Source organism: Astyanax mexicanus, chromosome 19, assembly GCF_023375975.1.
Source record: "Astyanax mexicanus isolate ESR-SI-001 chromosome 19, AstMex3_surface, whole genome shotgun sequence".
Taxonomy (NCBI): Eukaryota; Metazoa; Chordata; class Actinopteri; order Characiformes; family Acestrorhamphidae; genus Astyanax; species Astyanax mexicanus.
In genome coordinates, this window is record NC_064426.1 from 40,542,915 (window position 1) to 40,562,618 (window position 19,704).

The following is a 19,704-nucleotide window of genomic DNA, read 5'->3' on the forward strand; positions in this document are numbered from 1 at the left end:
GTTTTTGTTGTCAGTGAGTGTAAATGAACACACAGTTTATTAGCAATGGGTGATCTGAGTTTGACTTTTGGTAAATACAATAACAGTTTTAAAAAATACATTACAGTAAAAAATATATATTGCAAGCATAAAATAAAGAAGAGGAGGGAAATTAAACAGCCAAAGGTATCACACAGTCCACTATGGCTGCAGCTACAGTACTACTGACAATGATTCACTCTCAGGTGAAGCCTATTTTAAGGAAGACCACATTAGCGTATCCACAAAAGGGTACCGCTTTAAAATAAGACTCCTTTATAAAAACATCTTTTTTTAACATAATTAATAACAGTCAGTTTAGTCATTTAATATGTTAGTATACATACAATTATGATTACTGGATAAATAAGAATAAATAAATAAATCTGGGTACTTAAATGAATAGTAAAGTGATCTATCAGACTATGAAGGACACATAAGGAATCATTTAGTAACTTAAAATCAGTGTTAAACAAGCTAAAATACTCTGTGAAGAAGCATTTAGATGCTGTTAACTTGTGGTTTCTGAGGCAGGTAACTCTGGTGAACTTATCCTGTACAACAGAGGAAACTTATGCTCCTCTTGGACTCTCCTGGGATGCTCCTGATGAGTGCCAGTTTCATCATCATAACATTTTTGATGGTCTGTTTTGTGACTGTACTGTTTTTTTTTCTTTATTTAGTTGAGTAGTTGTTGCTTCTCATAATCTGGATTAGAACATTACTCAAATATTCACTATTCACTGTATACCTGTAACTCTACGGCTGCGTACAGAAACTTTTGCTACTCCTCCTCTCCTACCCTGGAAGAAGGTGGAGGAATCAAGGAGAGGAGAGGAGGAAGAGGAATGGAGGGAAGGAGCTGTAACTGGGGAAATGGGACAGCTGATCCCTTTTAGATAGGACGTTGACTACCGATGAACTGAGCCAATCACAACGCTCACTTTCAGCACATGAATACTGCACAGCCAATCACAGCTTCTGGATCGAGCTCCGCATACAAAAATTAAAATGAGAGATCAATAAACACAATTCCAAATTCTAGAGATCATAACTTTAACAAGCATATTAAGCTTTAAAGAACAGCCTGATTTGCATATGTAAATATTAAATTATTTTAATAGTGAAATGACTTGACTTGATTTCACTGAATGTAATAAAACAAAAAAACAAATTAATAAATAATAAATATAATAATAAATATTATATTTTTCATACATGTTGAAGTGATGTGTACATGTACAACAACATGTTACATATGGGATCATTAATATACTTTTACTGAACATACAGCTTATCTAAACTATAAATTATATCACTGCTTTACTGACTGTTTAATTAGATAAGGAACCTAGTTAATTAATATGTTTATGACGTATATTTGGGCGTTGCCTTCCCCATTTTCGCGTGCTCTGTGGGCGTGGATGCAGTGACGTCATTCGAAAATCCCTAAAAGTCTACCGGAGTAGGATGCACTGATGTACCCTCCGTTGGAAGCCTCCTACAGGAGGATTTTAAGCGGCTACTTTTGTCTCCTACGGTTTTTGGACAGGCGGCAAGATGGCGTCACGAAATCAGTTTCTGGGTCACGGAGGAGATTTTTGGGGTTTCTGGACGCAGCCTACCTCTTAACTACTTACAACTGATGCTCTCAAACCTTAAAATTAAGAGGCAAGAAATTCAAGTATTAAACTCTTGACGAGTTCAGCACAGCTGTTAACTGAAAGCCATAAAATCTTAAAACATATTCACATTTGTTTGCTAATTAATTGCATATATTTTTCTTTATAGTTTGAATGAGTTTAGTATTAATCCACAATGTATAACACTTTTAAATAATGATGAAAAGATACCCACTGTATTTAATGTGTGTCCTGATTTTAAACTGGTATTGTATGAAAATAAATAAATGAATGTGGAAACTGAATCACTATTTGGCAAACTTCAGGCTACAGTATCCCTTTCTCTTTATGTTTTCTTTATGTACTTGCTAAATATTAATTTAAAACCATTCATGAACTCTTCATAAACCCTTTATAAAGGAGCCTTATTTTAAAGTGGTACCCACAAAAAAAAATATTTAAATGAAGTTGCAGGACGTCAAGACCAATCATCTTCACTTATTTAACTCTTCATTTATTTAACTCTTAAGGTATGAAGAGCAAACTGTTCCCTTAACGTTCTCTAAACGTTCTCCACCTTGATGATGGTCAGCTGGGCGTCGTGGGGGGAGATGGGCGGGGCCGAGGCCTGGGCTGAAGAGCTGCTGGTTTGGAAAGTTGGGTCTGTGCTGGTGGAGGCCATTTCCACAGACTTGTTGTCCAGCCCTGTGAAGGTGTCTGTGTGGGACTGTGTGTAGGAGAGCCCGTCCGGCGTGTAGGTCTGAGCCTGGGTCTGGGTGAAGGATGGCGTGTGGGTCTGGGTGAAGGATGGCGTGTGGGTCTGGGTGAAGGTCAGAGTGTCTGAGGTGCTACACGGCTGGAAGCCGTTGATGGAGGCGGAGCCAAGGCTGTCCAGAGAAAACTGCTCGATGTTCTCCAGCGCAGACCCGTCGATTTCGCTGAACCTCGGCTGGGCCTGACTGCAGGAGGTGTAGATGCTCTGGCTGGTGGAGGAGAACGGGCACGGGGGCACGGTGGAAGCTGGAGGGTGCTGAAGGCTGCAGGGACCCAGTTTTGACGCTACCTCCTGCAGGGTGCTGAGGATCTGCTTCTGGACCTGCGTCTGCTGGCTCTGCTCCCTCTCCAGCCGGCCCTGCTGCTCCACGATCACCCGCAGCGCCAGCCCAAGGCTGCGGATCTCCGAGGCCAGGCTCTTCACCTGCTCCTGCAGGCCGCTGGGCGCCGCCGTGTCAGCGCCGCTCTGCTGACACGGAGGAGAGGGCTGGCTGGGCGGAGCCGGGGCCCGGATCGAGGAGTTTGGGTTCTGGGGGGTGGGACTCGACTGGGTCGGGGTCGGGAGCCGGATGCCGACGCGAGGCTGCTGCTGCTGCTGCTGAGGGGAGCGAGTGGGCAGGTTTCCCCTTTGGAGAAGTCCTCGTCGGAAAAGGCTGGCCCCCGGGTGAAGACCTCTCTGAAAAAGACATATAAGCCATAATATAATGTTAAAAAATGTATTAACTACACAATATTTCTGCATAATTTAATCATTTAGATTACAATACAGCTGGACGATATATTGATATTTTATTGCATCGTGTCTGTGTGTTCCCTCGTAAATATCTGTAGCTCCGTCCCCACATTACCTGTCCCCAGGTGTTTCCTGTCTCCTTTACCCTCCCTGTGTATTCATAGTAGGGTTGCAACGGTATGAGATTTTCACGGTATGATAACCGTCTCAGAAAATACCGCGGTATCACGGTTATCACGGTATCACAGTTTGTTACATATATTATTAAACTGACCCTTAAAGAAATTACAACAAAGGTTTTTGTTCAATGAACTATTTATTGTAGAAACCTGGAACAATTATATATATATATATATACACATACACACACACACACACACACACACACACACACACACACACACACACACACACACACACACGTGTCACACATTACATGTACTCTTAAGAAGTAAAGATCCTGTATTTAAACTATTCAGTACAATTATTTAAGTTTAAATTATTTAATATCTGATAAACTGAGCCTGGGTCAGTGTCTGATCAACAACTCTTGTAAACGTCCGTTTTACTGCCAAGTTGGTATATAAGCAGATACTGCAGAAAGAGGGGATTTATTTCTGACATGATCCTCACAATAGATATTTCTATTTTAAGGCTTTCACACCGAGTCTGGTTTTAACATATAAAAAACAGGCACGCCAGAATGTGAAAATGAACGCATGTAAATGAATGGCGTCTTTCACATCCAGTCCGGCCAGGACCTTTACACGGACACGTGAATCCGTCGTAGCACGCACTTCACGCCTGTACCTGCGTGCCCAAATTTCGGATAACTCAGCGCTTTTGCGCTTACTGCATGGGTTGTGCACGACTACAAAGAGGTTTTATTTAGGTTCAGATTAAAATTATAAACTGAACACATACTTTGCGCTGCACAGCGGGGTGGTGTTCTTGGAGATGGGAGAACAGGTTTGGCGTATGTCCACCTTTAGCTGTGACTTTACGGCCACATAGATTACAAATCAGATAACCATCCTCGGGTGCGTTCGGCGGGTATCCGAAATAGTCCCACACTGCTGAGTTTTAGTTTAGCCTTTTTTTAGGCGGACGGAGATTTGTTTAGTCTGATGCACTTTCTGCTGTTCTCACCGCTGTGTGCTGAGCAGCTGAAGCGGAGCAGAGTTGCGCATGCGCGGGTGAGTTTCTTCCACTGGCTTGCCTTTTACCGGTAATAAGCAAACACACACGGTATGATAACCGTGCATTTTAATACCATGGTATACCGTGAAACCGGTTACCGCTGCAACCCTAATTCATAGTCCTGGTGTTTCGTTTGTCAGTTTTTGTACATTTTACATCTGTCTTGATTGCATGCTCTTGGTTTTCTAGACAGTTTATTTCTAGGTAATTTCCTGCCGTTCAGCTTCCTTGTTTCCTCAGCCTGGTTTATTTCTCGTTTGTTAGCCTCCCCGGTTGTTTATGTATTTCCGGTGTTTATTCGTTAGTTTTTTTGTTTATTAATAAATTCCATATTTTCATTTTTTTTTATTTCAATTAATTTAATTACAGAGAGTGTATAAACTCATTTTTAATTTGGATTGTATAGGATGTGTAGCAAATTAAAATAAGAATCACTGTACTGTTCACAAAAGAATAGCAGATTTTGTCACTACTAATAGATTTGGTCTGTGTGCCAAAATACGGTAGAGATAAAACTGTGTATCGTGAAAACACCTATACATATTGTGATATTGTAATATTTTTATTACGGGATGCAACTAACAATTATTTTGAAAATCAAATGATCTGTCAATATTGTTTTCGATTAATCACATTAATTGCATAAAAAGGGAAAAAGCTAAATTCAATTTAAAGCATTTTATTTAATACATAGAATATTAGTTAGTATTTAAATACAAAAAAATAGCCAGAGTTACATTTATTTTATCATCATTATTTTATTATAAAACTTTAATGTAAATTAAAGTAAACTATTACTATTTAGTAAACTATACATTGATTACAATACAATTCGATTTACAAATTATACACATTATTTACTTGTTTAACTACTCTAGCAGACTCTCTTAACATTAAGTGAGAGAAGCCTGACTAAATTACTAAAACCACGGCTTGTTTTGGAACTGCTGCTCGATCTGCCATATTTAAGGTGGAATTTTACTAATTAACTAAGAATAAGTAAAACATCTTGTTTAACTACTCTAGCAGGCTCTAGGACCTTTGAGTGAGTGAAAAAATAAACAAAATAGCTCCAGTGTTGTAATTTGGTGGAAAAACTTAAATACTTATATTCTCTTCTGCTTCTAAACTCACCACATTAGGAGGTCGGGTTGTTGAGATCTCAAATGAAGCTGCTTGAGGTAACATGACTTTCCTTCCATCAGCGCCAGTGAAACAAGACTGATTCCTCAGTAACGATACTGCCTGTGGGCTGGTCTGAGGTCCACTGTCCCTTACCTAAACACACCCAACGGGAGTAGAATGCATGAAGAAAGTTAAACAAATAAAGAAATAGTGTTAAATAAAGTGAATCTTTTGTCTAATAGATGGTTCGTACCCTCGCCCTGTGTAACAGAGCCTTATCCAGGAGTCTCTTCCGAGCCACGAGAACCGGATTGGCTGGAGAGGGCGTGAATCTTCTCCGTGCAAAAGCCGTAGCCATAGTTCCTGCACTAATCCCTGAGCGCACTGTATTAATGCCCTCATGCTGGGCGTTCTGCACCAGCGAGGTGACGCTGACGATGCGAACGTCCTCGTCCTTCCCGTCCCCCTCCTGCTGCTGCTCCTGCCCCCCCTTCCCCGTCCCAGAGGACTGTCCCCTGGTCTCCTGAGGAACCCCGATCTTCCCTGAAGAGTCTGTAGGGGACGGGTAGCTTGTGACGCGAGATGCCTCTCGCAGGAGACTCCTCAGCTGCTGCTCGTTCCAGCCGCTCTGCCTCACTTCGCTCAGACCCACCTCCCTCGCCAGAGCCAGCCCCGAAGCCGGTGAGGGTCCACTGCCGCCGGGGACGGAGTCTTTCGGCCGGGTCCTCCCGTGGAACTCCTTCAGGAAGAGGTAGATGGCCTGTGCAGACACCTTGATGTTCTCCAGCTCCAGGACAGCTTTGATCTTGCGGAAGCTCAGGCCTGCTTCTCGCAGCTCCACTACCTTACGCTTGGCAGCGTCATCCAGTCTGCCCATGATCGCTTCTGCCCGCTGAGGTCTGCTTAAACTACAAGACATAAAGGTTTGTGACATAATAATGCATCTCAAAAAAATTTTATATCAATGGAAAGTTACTTCAGTATTTTAGTAATAAAGTTCAAAATGTGAAACTCAGAATATATAGATGTATTACACACAGAGTGATCTATTTTAAGAGTGATCTGTTTATTTCTTTTATTGTTGATTATTGATTATGGCTTACAGCCAATTAACAAAACCCAGAAATCAAGAGCAATTGGTACTTTTTGTATGCAATGTGGGCAGTGTGCCAAATCCTGCTGGAAAATGAAATCCACATCTCCATAAAAGTTGTCACTGACTTTGGACTTGATAGTAAAACACAGTGGATCAACACCAGCGGTGACATGGCTCTCCAAACCATCACTGATCATCAGTATATTTTACATTTAATTTGGAAATCAAGGGAGCAGAGTCTGGAGGAAAATCGGAAAGACGAACAGTCCGATTTTCAAGTGAGTTTCCAGAGTAAAAATCATGAGTCTTGCTAGAAACTACAAGATTAATACAGAATTACTGTATTATTAACATCCTTTTAACACCCCAAACCATCAAATACCATGAAACATACAAACAGAAAAAAATGATCTTAAACTGAATTTGTCAGCAGGGAAACTATAGCTAAAATATAAATACAGCCCTGGAAAAAGAAATTAGGAGAGCACTTCAGTTTCTGAATCAGTTTCTCATATTTTGCTATTTATAGGTTTATGTTTGAGTACAATTAACATTGTTGTTATTGTTGTATAAACTAGTGACAACATTTCTCCCAAATTCCAAATAAAAATATTGTCATTTAGAGCACTTATTTGCAGAAAGTGAGAAATGGGTGAAATAACAACAAAAGATGCAGAGCTTTCAGACCTCAAATAATGCAAAGAAAAAAGTTCACATTCATAAAGTTTCAAGAGTTCAGAAATCAATACTTGTTCAATACCAGTTTTCATTCATCTTGGCATCCTGTTCTCCTCCACCAGTCTTACACACTGCTTTTGGATAACTTTATGCTCTTTTTTACTCCTGGTGCAAAAATTAAAGCAGTTCAGTTTGGTTTAATGGTTTGTGATCATCCATCTTCCTCTTGATTATATTCCAGAGGTTTTCAATTTGGTAAAATCACAAAAACTCATCATTTTAAGTATCTCATTTTTTCCAGAGCTGTATAGTTATCTAGCGTTGGCAATGTTTACTAAACAGACCCAGGAGATCGTTAGCATTAGCATGTTAGCATTTTTTAGCATATGTAGCTACTCACCTAATTCGACGCTGGGGGAGTATTAATAATAATAATAATAAGCGCAGGTACGCTCTCTCCGCCGGTTAAATCACATTTATACAGTTTCTCATATAACATACACATTTTTACTAATATATTTACCCCAACCCGGACTCTGTAATACTGTTTAATACTCTTTATTAGCGCTCAAACGGCTAATAAACCTGCTAACACTGAGAAACAGCCCTGCTGGATAAACAATAGCGTCGCACAGCTGCTGACGCAGCGCTCAGAGCGCCGGAAATACACCCCCTCTGGAGCGGATAGGCGCAGGCGCAGTAGCAGCACGGAGAGAGTGCGCTTCAGTACAGGAACATGTGAGTTTATTTTTAACAAAATTACTGCTTTTATCTCTTTATACCCTGTTTAATCTACATGTTTAATTAATTTAGGAGGTGCTCTATAATCTGACTGCATGCAATCAAAGCTAAAAGCCGAATAATATCATTTATTTCATCTAAAGAAAGAAGGCTGATTAGCTAAGCTAAACTAAGCTAAGCTAAGGTAGCTAACGTTAGTGTTATTGTAGTTTATATAGTTAGCTCACTCAGCTAAGCTAAATAACCTTTAGTTATATATGGATGACTCTGGCTGGATGAATTTAGCTGTAGCTGCTGTTAGGAATTAATAACAAATTAATAAATAAAAGTTATTAATGTAATGTTTATTAACCTGTGTTAGTAGATTAACTAACTAGTTAACCTAAGCTAGCTAGCTAGCTAATCGTTAGGTTAACGTTATTTAAACTACGGTGCTTAGCTTACTAACGCTATCTCGCTAGCTAGCCTAATATTAGCACCGGTAGCAGCATAATTGAAGAAGTTTTTTAACCAAATCACTGCTTTAATCTCTTTATAACAGGTTTATTCTACATGTTTATTTCATTTAGAAGGTGCTCTATAATATGACTGCATGTAATCAAACCTAAAAGCCGAATAATATAATTTATTTCATCCAAAGAAAGAAAGCTGATAAGCTAAGCTAAGCTAAGCTAAAGTAGCTAACGTTAGTGTTATTGTACTTTATGTAACTTAGCCCATCAGTGAATCAAATGAATGAATAAAATGAATAAATGAATTAAATGAAAGCTATGTATGTTTTATATTAACCTATGTTAGTGTATTTTATCTAGTTAAGTTAGTTAGTTAGCTTTCTTGTATCTTTTTAACAGTTAAATTATCTAGTTAAATTATGCAAGTTCGTTTGGAAGGGTCCAGTACTTTGTGTATCTGTACTACAATACACAAAGTACTGGACCCTTCCAAACGAACTTGCACTACATAGTAGGGGTGGGCAATATTATATCGTATACAATATATCGTGAGACAGAAATATCATGATATTAAAAATCCATATCGTGATAACAGGGCTGTTCTGTCTTAAAAGTAGTCTATTATTTACTGTGAAGCTTTAGGTGTATTTATTGTATAATTGTTTTAGTTTGCAGTTTATATGCATGCACTAAATATTCTGCAATATTATTTGCTGCATTATATTATTTTGTGCTATATTATTTATTTAGCCACATTATGATTGTTGTTTTACTCTTAGACTATATTCCTGAAATTAATTAATTGTTTCTGTTTTTCTATATCGTCAAGTATATCGTTATCGCAAAAATACCCTGAAATATTGTGATATTATTTTAGAGCCATATTGCCCACCCCTACTACATACCCAGTACCTGCACTACTGCTATACTTGCACTGTCAATTCGCACTTTAATTCCCCAAAAAACTGTGAACTTTAAGAACTTTACGCACTCATTCACTTTACCAGCCTTAAGCTATATACCACATTTGCACTATTGTTATACGGGTTCTATTTATACTGTCATTCCATCTCAATCACCATCAATATTGCACTATTGTCTTACGTATGTTTATTGTGTTCTTGTTGTATTGTACATACAGTGTCTCCCACTCTTTTCGATTATATATCTTATTTCTTTTTACTTATATTTATATATCTATTTCTCCCCCACACTACTGCACCTTGTTTTTGTCTCATGTATGTCTATTTGTGTCCCTGCTGTATTGTACACATAGTGTCTCCCATTCTCCTTTATTATATCTATTATCTGTACTTGCTGTAAAATTGGAAAGGAGAGTAACGTAATTTCAATTCTCTGTATGTCCTGCAGTACTGACAATAAAACTACTTGACTTGACTTGACTAAACTACATTACTTGGCTTGCTAACGCTATCTAGCTATTTTAAGATTAGCATCTGTAGCTAATAGCTTCAGTGGAGGAACATGTACGTTTATTTTAACCAAATTAAGTTACTGCTTTAATCTCTTTATTACAGTTGTAGTGTAGCTAATATATGGCTGTAAGTGTTAATTAACGTGAGACTTCTGTAGGTTAGCTAGCTAATATAAAAAAGCCGGTTTAATGTAACGTTATTTGGCCAGCTAGTTAGGTTATCTAACTAGATTAAAATTAGCATCAATCATAGATCATCCAAGTATCATAAAACATTTGGCTAAATATGTTTTACATGCAGAATAAGCTGTTTTATTTCATCCAAAGAGTGAGTGAATAAATGGTATGCAGATATGGGTTTACTTACATGAGATTATGTTAGAAAGTTAGTTAGCTAGCTAAATAATTGTTTAATTTTTTTAAGAGCTGGTTTACATTACTTCCTTGGAACCGTCAGAGCATAGCCAAGTAATAGCAAAAATAAAAAACTTCACATTTAGCTAAATATGTTTTTTACCTGCAGAATAAGCTTTTCATGAAAAAAAAAAGGTTCTTTAGCTTGAAATTGACTCGTTAGCCAGAGTTGCTAGCTTATGGTTAGCTTGTTAGCTAAGCTATGGTACAGTAAAAAAAAAAAAAAAAAGTTTGGCCACATTTCTTCTCATTTTATGTTATATTTCTTTTTATGGTTTATTTTTTACATTGTAAATTTAGTATTGAAGACTTTAATAAAACACATGAGGAATTATTTAGCAAACAAAAAAGTTTTTAATAGCAACATTTAGCTTATTAAAATAATGAAATTTTTGCACATTTCTGGTATTTGAAAGTGTTAGTAAAAATGAGTACTTAATTGCTTAACAAAACAATGCAATTTAATGCAATATCGATATTTTAGCAATATTTTCTTACACCATCTTCATCCATGTACACCAATAGTCTGCTGACATACCAGCTATTAATCTCTAATGCTGTCCACTGTCTGACCGTGCCTTTCTGTTACATTTCTGCATTTTCATCCTTATTTTATTTTACATATTTTGTCATTCTTTTGTTATATATACAGGGCCCCATCACCTACCAAACGCAGGGAACGTTCAGAAGATAAAGGCAGAGAAAGGGGCAAAGAAAAGGCTGCAGCGAAGGAAGGTGCTGAGAAGGAGAAGGAGAAGGAGAGGGGCAGGGACAAGAACCGCAAACGCCGCAGTAACTCTACTGGGAGCAGCAGCAGCAGGTGAGATCAGTGTAATGCAGAATACACTAGTGTCTGTGTGAGTAAATGAGGTTACAGTGCATTTTCTGTAATTCTACAGCACTTTACTTTCCTAAAGCAGTTCTAAATATCTGCTTTTTCTCATGGTTTACTCTCTTAATTCTTTGGCTCGCATGTCTAGATCCAGCTCCAGCTCCAGCAGCAGCTCTGGATCCAGCTCTGGTTCATCCAGTGGTTCCAGCTCCTCCTCTGGCTCCAGCCGCTCTGGATCCTCCAGCTCTTCTCGCTCCTCCAGTTCCTCTGGTTCCTCGGGGTCGCCGAGCCCCAGTCGCCGCCGACACGACAACCGCAGACGCTCACGGTCAAAGTACACAGCATTCTCATTCACTACACTTTCTCTACAGCAGGGGTCGGCAATTAGGTTTGGCCACGGACAAGATATTTTCCAAGCCATTACGGGTTTTTTGAAAATGAAGTGCAATGGGATGGAGTGCTACAGACTAGTAGCTCTCCAGCCCAGAGGGTTGTTAAACCCAATTGCAGAACAGTTGATCTCAAAGCAGTAGGGGTGTCACGATTCTCTAAATCCTCGATTTGATTTTATTTCCGATTTTAGGGTCTTGATTCGATTCTCGATTTTCTTTTTATTTTTTTTTTACAGCAGAGAGGCTTATTTCAAAAGGTGGGCTTGATATAAGTGATGCAAAGTGATACAAGTGATCTGTAATACACCACATTAGGCACTAATGGTCAAATTTTAAACAATTTAATTAAGATATATGTAATGCCATCTAGTGGCTTTTTTGGGTAGCAGCAGTGTGCACTAATAAAACAGCAATGTGCAACATAACAAAATAAATAATAAAAAAATACAGGAACAGTCATGTACAAAATAATAGAACAATTAGAGCCTTAACAAACTGAACTCTATCCTACTATAACAGTTAAACATGAAAAATAAGACTCGGTCCCTGAGAATGACGAGTTTTTTTTCTAATAAAAATATATTATTAACTTTATCTGAGAGAAAGATGCTTCTTAAGGTACCAAAACTATTAACATATTTGAGGCTAGACAAAACAACTGTTATTTTATTTTATTTTTTTATTTAGTTTTTCTTTAATAAGATGAGAATGTCCACATTCTCTGGAGAAAGTGCTGCTCTTTGAGCAGTCACAATGCAGCTACAGTGTGCTGCGCCATTTGTGTAGCGCGCGTTGATCCTCTTTTTGACTTCGAGGCTCGAGACATAACATGACATAATTTCGATTAAATATCGAAATCGTGACACCCCTACAAAGCAGTTAAACCTCAGAAGAAAGGAAAAAAAAATTATTAAACCCGTATCGACAGGGTCGCGGTCCAATTCACCTACCGCTGCCCCGGCTAGTAAATTGGGACACAGCCGGGAAAAAAATGCCGTTAGGTAGATACTTTATTGATCCCGAAGGAAATTTAGCAGCCAGTAGCAGTTACGCAACACAGTAAAAACAATAAGTGTAGTACAATAAGAGAGCAGAGTACGGGATACTAGACTCTTAAACTATAAAATAAAATTCTAAACTGAGACTTAAAAATATATACATAAATATATGAATACAAAAACTAAACTATAAATGTGGAAGTAAACAGTTGTAGATATGAGGTAGTGCAGTAATAGAATAAATTAAATATAGGAGATAGCAGGTATCAGCAGATATGACAAATATTAAACATAAACCTGTACATGTACAAGTATTGTATTTAAGTTAGGTGCATAGTGTAGTGTACAGGGATGCAAATGTACAGGATGTACAGTAAAATTACAATAAAGTCACAGGGTGTAGATGTACATAATACAAAGTGTATTCCCAGTACAGATAAATAAAAAAAAGGCTGTGATTAAGAAAGCACATATGAGACTCGTTCCTCATCTGTCCTCTCTCTTCCGGCTCCACTGGGAGGAGTTGAAGAGTCTGATGGCTCTCGGAACAAAGGATGTCCTGAGTCTGTCTTTACTGAAACTGATCCTATATAAGGAAATAACTAAACTAAAGTCATGCCAAGCGTGACAAAGAGACAAGGGATGAATGTAAACAAGAGCTCACCAGAGAAGCTTTTTATTTTTTAGTTTTTTTTTTTCATTATCGTTTATTATAGTTCAAACAACCTCATGGGCCGGGTGTTTTATGCTTGCGGCCACATCTGGGCGCCTGTTGCTGACCCCTGCTCTACTTAATGGAAGTTCCTTGTTTTTATTGTCTTTTTTTCATTTTTTTTGCGCTAATGCTGCTCCAGCCTTAGTGCTGGAGAAACTTGACAGAAAACCCACTCTTATAATACTGTACTTCACCAGAGTGGCTTTACTGCTCCTTAATACCTGACTGGTAGACACAAAGAGCACCGAATTAAAAGGTGCACTGTCGGTTTTGGGGAAAATTAAAGGATTTTAAGTTACTTTATAATTGTAATTAACTGCTTTTCAGGTCCAAATCGCAGAAAAGGGGAGAGGAGAAGGAAAGGAAGAGGAGAAGTCCGAGTCCGAAACCTACCAAACTTTGCCTGGGAAGACTGACCAGGAATGTCACGAAGGTAAAATCTGATGGATATAGATTATTATTATTTTCCCATCTCTTTATTTTGTATTTACTTATTTGTTTGTTTACTTATTCACGGATTGATTTACGTGTTTATTTGTAGGATCACATCCAAGAGATTTTCTCCACCTACGGGAAGATCAAAATTATTGATATGCCACAAGACCGGTTACATCCAAACTTGTCCAGGGGCCACGCCTATATCGAGTTTGAGACCCCAGAGGAGGCCCAGAAGGCTCTGAAGCACATGGATGGAGGTAAATAGAAGGATTTGCATATTTTTAAAGTATTTGTTTATCAGTTTTTTTCTACAGAGATCAACAAAAAAGTGTTAAACAAACCAGAATATGTTTCATATTTTACGTTCTTCAAAGTAGCTCCTCTTGCTTTCAGATGACATCTTTGCACATGTTGCTTTGTATTTTCTCAGTCAGTTTTATGAGGTAGCGTCAGGCTTTCAGTTAACAGCTGTGCTGAACTCATCAAGAGTTAATTACTTGAATTTCTTTCCTCTTAAAGCTCCACTAGGTAGGATTTTGAGATTTTGTGCTCGGGGGCTCCCCCTACAGTTGTAGAATGTAATAAATGTTTCAGGCGGATTAGTTTTTCTTTCTCGTTTTCTGGCTTTCACAGACATATTTGGTCTCTTTCCAGCTTCTGCCAGAGTGTCTGTATGTTAGTTTGTAAAGAATGAACCAGTAGTCCTTGTAGAACTGTTAGAACTAAAGGTCGGAAAGCAGGTCGCAGTTCTCGCGAGAGTTGGTCGCGGCCGCCTCGGAAAACTTACAGAGTCTGGTTTGAGCTCAGAGGAGCTCCGGCACAGACACGAGAGCACCGCTATTCCTCCTATTACACCTCAATGCAGCGCTGCAGTGAGTTTCAAGCTGTAATTTTACTTCTTTAAAGATCAGTAATCAAGGAAATCCTACCTAGTGCTGCTTTAATTATTACTCTCTGTTTCTTAGGACCTCTGTGATGGGGAGCTAAAATTGGCTTTGATTAGCTTTTATTTTAGGTTATTTTATCATTCCGCCTTAAAATGCTGCAGCCCCTGCCGGCTGTTGCAACATTTAAGGTGTAACGGGAAAATAAGCTAGCTAGCTAGCTACTGAAACAAACTACTAGCGATCCGTTTTATGCTTGTTATGAAAAAATAATAAATAAAACATTGAAACTACACATTAAACTATGGTAATATAGTGCTAATCATCACTTTTAACAAGAAAAATACATCTGTGGATTTCTTATCAGTGATTCTTATACCTCTTTCGTTTGAAGTGTGCATCTCGAAAATCTCCGTTTGAAGGGATAACAAGCCCTCCTCCTATAAGTCCAGCCTAACAAGAATAAGGACACGTATGCACACGCAAAACAGGGATAATGTAAGGGATAAGGGATAGGGCCAAGGGGTGAGATGGGATTGGGCCGTAGAGTTACAGGTATACAGTGAAAAGCTCTATTTGCGTAATGTTCTAATCCAGATTATGAGAAGCAAGAACTACTCAACTTCTCAAGTAAAGAAAAGTAAAAAAGAAAAAAAAAACTACTAAGAAATGAAGGTCAGTCAAGCTGAAAGTCAATTTCAAGAAATTTGAAAGCATTCTCAAGTACAGTCGCAAAAAAGACCATCATTGTGATGTTATGATGATGAAACGGGCACTCATCAGGGCTATCTCTGGAAAGTGCAGGAAGAGCAAAAGTTAGGATAAAATAATCAGAGTATTTTACCACAATTCCTTATGTGTTCCTTCATAGTCTGGATCACTTTACTATTCAGTAATTATAATGACTGGTACTGTATATCGTATACTGTATATTGTCCAATGAAAAACAAGTATTTGCAAAACAGCAACTTTTTCGGGAGAACGAAAAAACATTCTAAACTTACAATGGAAGTTAATATAAAAATAGTTTATTTTAGGTCATTTTGAAGTATTTCTATTGGTCCATTCATCAAGAAATTTGGGCACAGTGCAAAGGACAGTCTGCCAGTTTGAATTATGTAGTAAACTTAAAATCAACAAAAATGGAGATTCTTGTTTGTCATTGGACAGAGACGATATATTCTTTGATATTACTGATTTATTGTCTTTCACTGGGTGAGCATTAGGGGTGTCACAATTTCGATATTTCATCGAAATCGATTGAAATTATTTCATGGTTTCGAGCATCGAAGTCAAAAAGAGGATCGACGATCCCTCCCGCAAATAGCGCAGCACACTGTAGCTCAAAGAGCAGCTCTTTCTCCAGAGAATGTGGACATTCTCATCTTCTTAAAGAAAAACTTAAAAATATAAAATTAACAGTTGTTTTGTCTAGAATCAAATATGATAGTTTTGGTACCTTAAGGAGCATCTTTCTCTCAGATAAAGTTAATAATATATCTTTATTAAAGAAAAAAACTTCTCATTCTCAGGGACCAAAAAAAGTCTTAGTCTTATTTTTCATGTTTAACTGTTATAGTAGGATAGAGTTCAGTTTGTTAAGGCTCTAATTGTTCTATTATTTTGTACATGACTCTTCCTGTATTTTTGTATTATTTATTTTGTTATGTTGCACATTGCTGTTTTAATAGTGCACACTGCTGCTACCCAAAAAAGCCACTAGATGGCATTACATATATATCTTAATTAAATTATTTAAATTTGACCATTAGTGCCTAATGTGGTGTATTACAGATCACTTGTATCACATTGCATCACTTATATCAAGCCCACCTTTTGAAATAAGATATTGTAAATTTGATGAATCAAACCAATGACTGACCAAAGAATAATCTAAAACTGGCATAGGCCTCTCTGCTGTAAAAAAAAAAAGAAAAAAGAAAATCGAGAATCGAATCGAATCGTGACCCTAAAATCGGAAATAAAATCGAATCGAGGATTTAGAGAATCGTGAAACCCCTAGTGAGCATCATGAACTTAATTGACTCAGACAATAAGATGTGTGTTTATCTTCTATTCTATAGGTCAGATCGATGGTCAGGAGATAACAGCTACAGCTGTCCTGACCCCCAGGATACGCCCTGCTCCCCGCAGGATGACTCCTCCACGCAGGATGCCGCCTCCGCCCCCGATGTGGCGTCGAACTCCACCACGCATGAGGAGAAGGTCAGTGTCAGGAGCTCTGTGTGTTTTTGCTCCAAAAATCGCTCCAGTTCAGCATCAGAGTAATAAAATGTGCAGAAGTGAAAGTCTCTGCATGCACTGTTCTGTTTCAGTGAGAGATGCAGATGCAGTAGCAACACTTTCTTTTTTTCTTAAACTTGAAAAGCTGCATCATGATGATGTAAGCTTTACTGTGCGCAGAGTGTTAAGCGCAGTGTGAGCACAGGCCAGCAGGAAAGTGGGGAGCGGCTCGATTGTGCTTGGACGGAGTACAGACATCAGAAACTCCTATAGTTTTATGCAGAAAAAAAGTTTTTTGGTTTTACCAAATTGAAAACCTCTGGAATATAATCAAGAGGAAGATGGATGATCACAAACCATCAAACCACCAAACTGAACTGCTTGAATTTCTGCACCAGGAGTAAAGCAGCATAAAGTTATCCAAAAACAGTGTGTAAGACTGGTGGAGGAGAACATGATGCCAAGATGCATGAAAAAAACTGTGATTAAAAACCAGGATTATTCCACCAAATATTGATTTCTGAACTCTTAAAACTTTATGAATATGAACTTGTTTTTTTGCATTATTTGAGGTCTGAAAGCCCCATTTTTTTATTTTAGACCTTTCTCATTTTCTGCAAATAAATGCTCTAAATGACAGTATTTTTATTTGGAATTTGGGAGAAATGTTGTCTGTAGTTTATAGAATAAAACAACAATGTTAATTTTACTATTACATATACCTATGTATACTTTTTTATTTGAGACTTACCTTATCTACTTTTTTATTTGAGGCAATTAAGTGCTTTAACTGCATCTGTTATGTTTTTTTTATTTAATTTCTGAGATTATATTCACAAATATATAATTATATATTTTTATTAATTATAAGAATATACTAATGGAACAAAATAAATGTTTGAGTTTTTAGTACAAATATAATTCCAATTAAACATTTAATAAACAAACCAATCTATTATCTTTACTGTTTTTTTATTAACAATAACTTACTAAGATTCAGATTTTATATTTAATAATAATGTAACAGAAATAATGTAGTGTAATGTAATGCAAAAAAAAGTATTTATATGCAGTATACTAAAGCATAAACAGTTATACAAAGGACACCATTAAAGCTTCACAGAAATCTGCTTTTAGAGCAGGATAGCGCTATTTGTACAATATTAGATGCTATTACTGTGTCACACTATAACTGAAACACCTGTCATTTTAGTGTGGGAGGTTTCATGGCTAAATTGGAGCAGCCTGGTGTTCAATCTTCATTAATTGCACATTATTGCACCAGTAAGAGCAGAGTGTGAAGGTTCAATTATCAGGGTAAGAGCACAGTTCTGCTCTAAATATTACAATGCACACAACATTATGGGTGACATACCAGAGTTCAAAAGAGGACAAATTGTTGGTGCACGTCTTGCTGGAGCATCTGTGACCAAGACAGCAAGTCTTTGTTATGCATCAAGAGCCACGGTATCCAGGGTAATGTCAGCATACCACCAAGAAGGACCGACCACATCCAACAGGATTAACTGTGGACGCTGTAAGAGGAAGCTGTCTGAAAGGGATGTTCGGGTGCTAACCCGGATTGTATCCAAAAAAAACATAAAACCACGGCTGATCAAATCACGGCAGAATTCAATGTTCACCTCAACTCTCCTGTTTCCACCAGAACTGTCCGTCACCACTAGCAATTATGGAATGTTTTTTAGAATGTGTTTAGTGGGGAAAGCTTGAGTGTAAAGCTTTCAGTGTAATAGTGTGTGTATGTGTGTATCTTCATAGCTGAGTGATTCTGTTCTGTGATTTTGTTTTTTCAGGTCTCGTTCGCCTCGTCGTCGCTCTCCAGTGAGAAGACGCTCTCGCTCCAGATCTCCGGGCCGCCGACGCCATCGCTCACGCTCCAGCTCCAACTCCTCACGATAGAGAGGCTCTTCTCACACCTGACGAAGCTTTTAGTGCAGCGATGCACCTTCACTTCACCACCAACAGAGCTGAAACTGCAGGGCCTGATCTGAACGCGGACAGAAACCGTTAACGTTGCATCAGAAACGATTAGTCATTCGTAAAAATCCATATTTTTCCCCCTTCAGGATTTATTTGTACCTGAAATCCCCTGTCATCACATTATCGTACCCACTGAAGTGAAAGAGCGTAGTTTTTTCTTTTCCTCTGTGAGCCTACTGTGCGTACTGAGTGGAAGTTTCGCATTTTATCATATTTTTACATAACTTTGAGGTTAAACCTAACTCTGATGAGACTTGATTTTTTTCTGTATTTTGGATCATCAATTAAAACGTTTCTTTACAAATTGAGTGTATTGTCTTTACTTTAGTTGGACTACTTTTAAATTCTAAAAGATTTCTGTTGTTTGAACAAAAAAATAAAGGGTATTTATTATACTTTTTTTTACACAAGTTAGAAATACTGTAGATCTGTGGGTCGAAAACAAAACGTATTCATGAGTTTCTTTGCACAAATTTACTCTCACATAAAGATAAAGATCACCAGCTTTATTCTTTCCAGTTTCAGTTTCTTTTTAGAATGTGCCATTTAAGGGCTCTGACACTTTTATGCAAATGCACTGTTGCTTAACCGTGATAGAAGCACAAAACTCATTATTTAAAATGTCTTACATCTCCCTCATCTGCTCATTTGCCACGGACAGAAGGTACAGATCCCTCCCTCAGAAGAAGTCTGCTAGCTAATCTTGCTGTGCATTTTTTTTTAAGTTCTCAACCAGCAGACCGAAATGGTGGATCTTCAACTAGTGGGGCTCTGGTGGGGTTTAAGGGGTGGTGCCAGGTGCTAGTGGAGCTGATAAAATGGACAATTGGTGTTGTGTTCATAATGTCATTCTTGATCACTGTATATGTTTGTCTATGTGCCACAGCACCCCACACAGCATTTTGACAGTAC

General features: G+C 38.1%; 2 protein-coding genes across 3 annotated transcripts; one reads left to right on the forward strand and one right to left on the reverse strand.

Moving 5' to 3' along the window:
• Position 1: 1 nt before the first annotated feature.
• On the reverse strand, positions 2-7,850 carry LOC103030162 (uncharacterized). The gene is made up of 4 exons (XM_007232187.4): positions 7,647-7,850; positions 5,726-6,380; positions 5,482-5,625; positions 2-3,090 (listed from the first exon to the last, which is right to left on the reverse strand). Exons 2-4 carry the CDS (start codon positions 6,347-6,349, stop codon positions 2,203-2,205), a joined length of 1,656 nt encoding a protein of 551 aa, XP_007232249.3. The 5' UTR covers positions 6,350-6,380; positions 7,647-7,850; the 3' UTR covers positions 2-2,202.
• Positions 7,851-7,892: 42 nt separating this feature from the next.
• Positions 7,893-19,096, forward strand: LOC103034929 (RNA-binding protein with serine-rich domain 1). 2 transcript variants are annotated; one of them, XM_022665116.2, is made up of 7 exons: positions 7,893-7,984; positions 10,941-11,108; positions 11,263-11,454; positions 13,553-13,658; positions 13,767-13,920; positions 16,632-16,773; positions 18,606-19,096. In XM_022665116.2, coding segments are annotated over exons 1-7 (870 nt in total). In that variant the 5' UTR covers positions 7,893-7,982; the 3' UTR covers positions 18,712-19,096. The 2 variants fall into 2 exon arrangements, with proteins under 2 accessions (XP_022520837.1, XP_022520838.1); XM_022665117.2 differs by having other exon boundaries at positions 7,894-7,984; positions 11,269-11,454.
• The last annotated feature ends 608 nt before the right edge of the window (positions 19,097-19,704 follow it).

Coding starts and splice junctions, on each gene's coding strand:
- LOC103030162 (XM_007232187.4), bottom strand. CDS start 6,349: ATGGGCAGACTGGATGACGCTGCCAAGCGTAAGGTAGTGGAGCTGCGA. Junction 5,626..5,725: donor CTCTGTTACACAGGGCGAGG/GTACGAACCATC, acceptor GGGTGTGTTTAG/GTAAGGGACAGTGGACCTCA. Junction 3,091..5,481: donor CAACCCGACCTCCTAATGTG/GTGAGTTTAGAA, acceptor TGTCTTTTTCAG/AGAGGTCTTCACCCGGGGGC.
- LOC103034929 (XM_022665116.2), top strand. Junction 13,659..13,766: donor TGACCAGGAATGTCACGAAG/GTAAAATCTGAT, acceptor GTTTATTTGTAG/GATCACATCCAAGAGATTTT. Junction 13,921..16,631: donor TCTGAAGCACATGGATGGAG/GTAAATAGAAGG, acceptor TCTATTCTATAG/GTCAGATCGATGGTCAGGAG.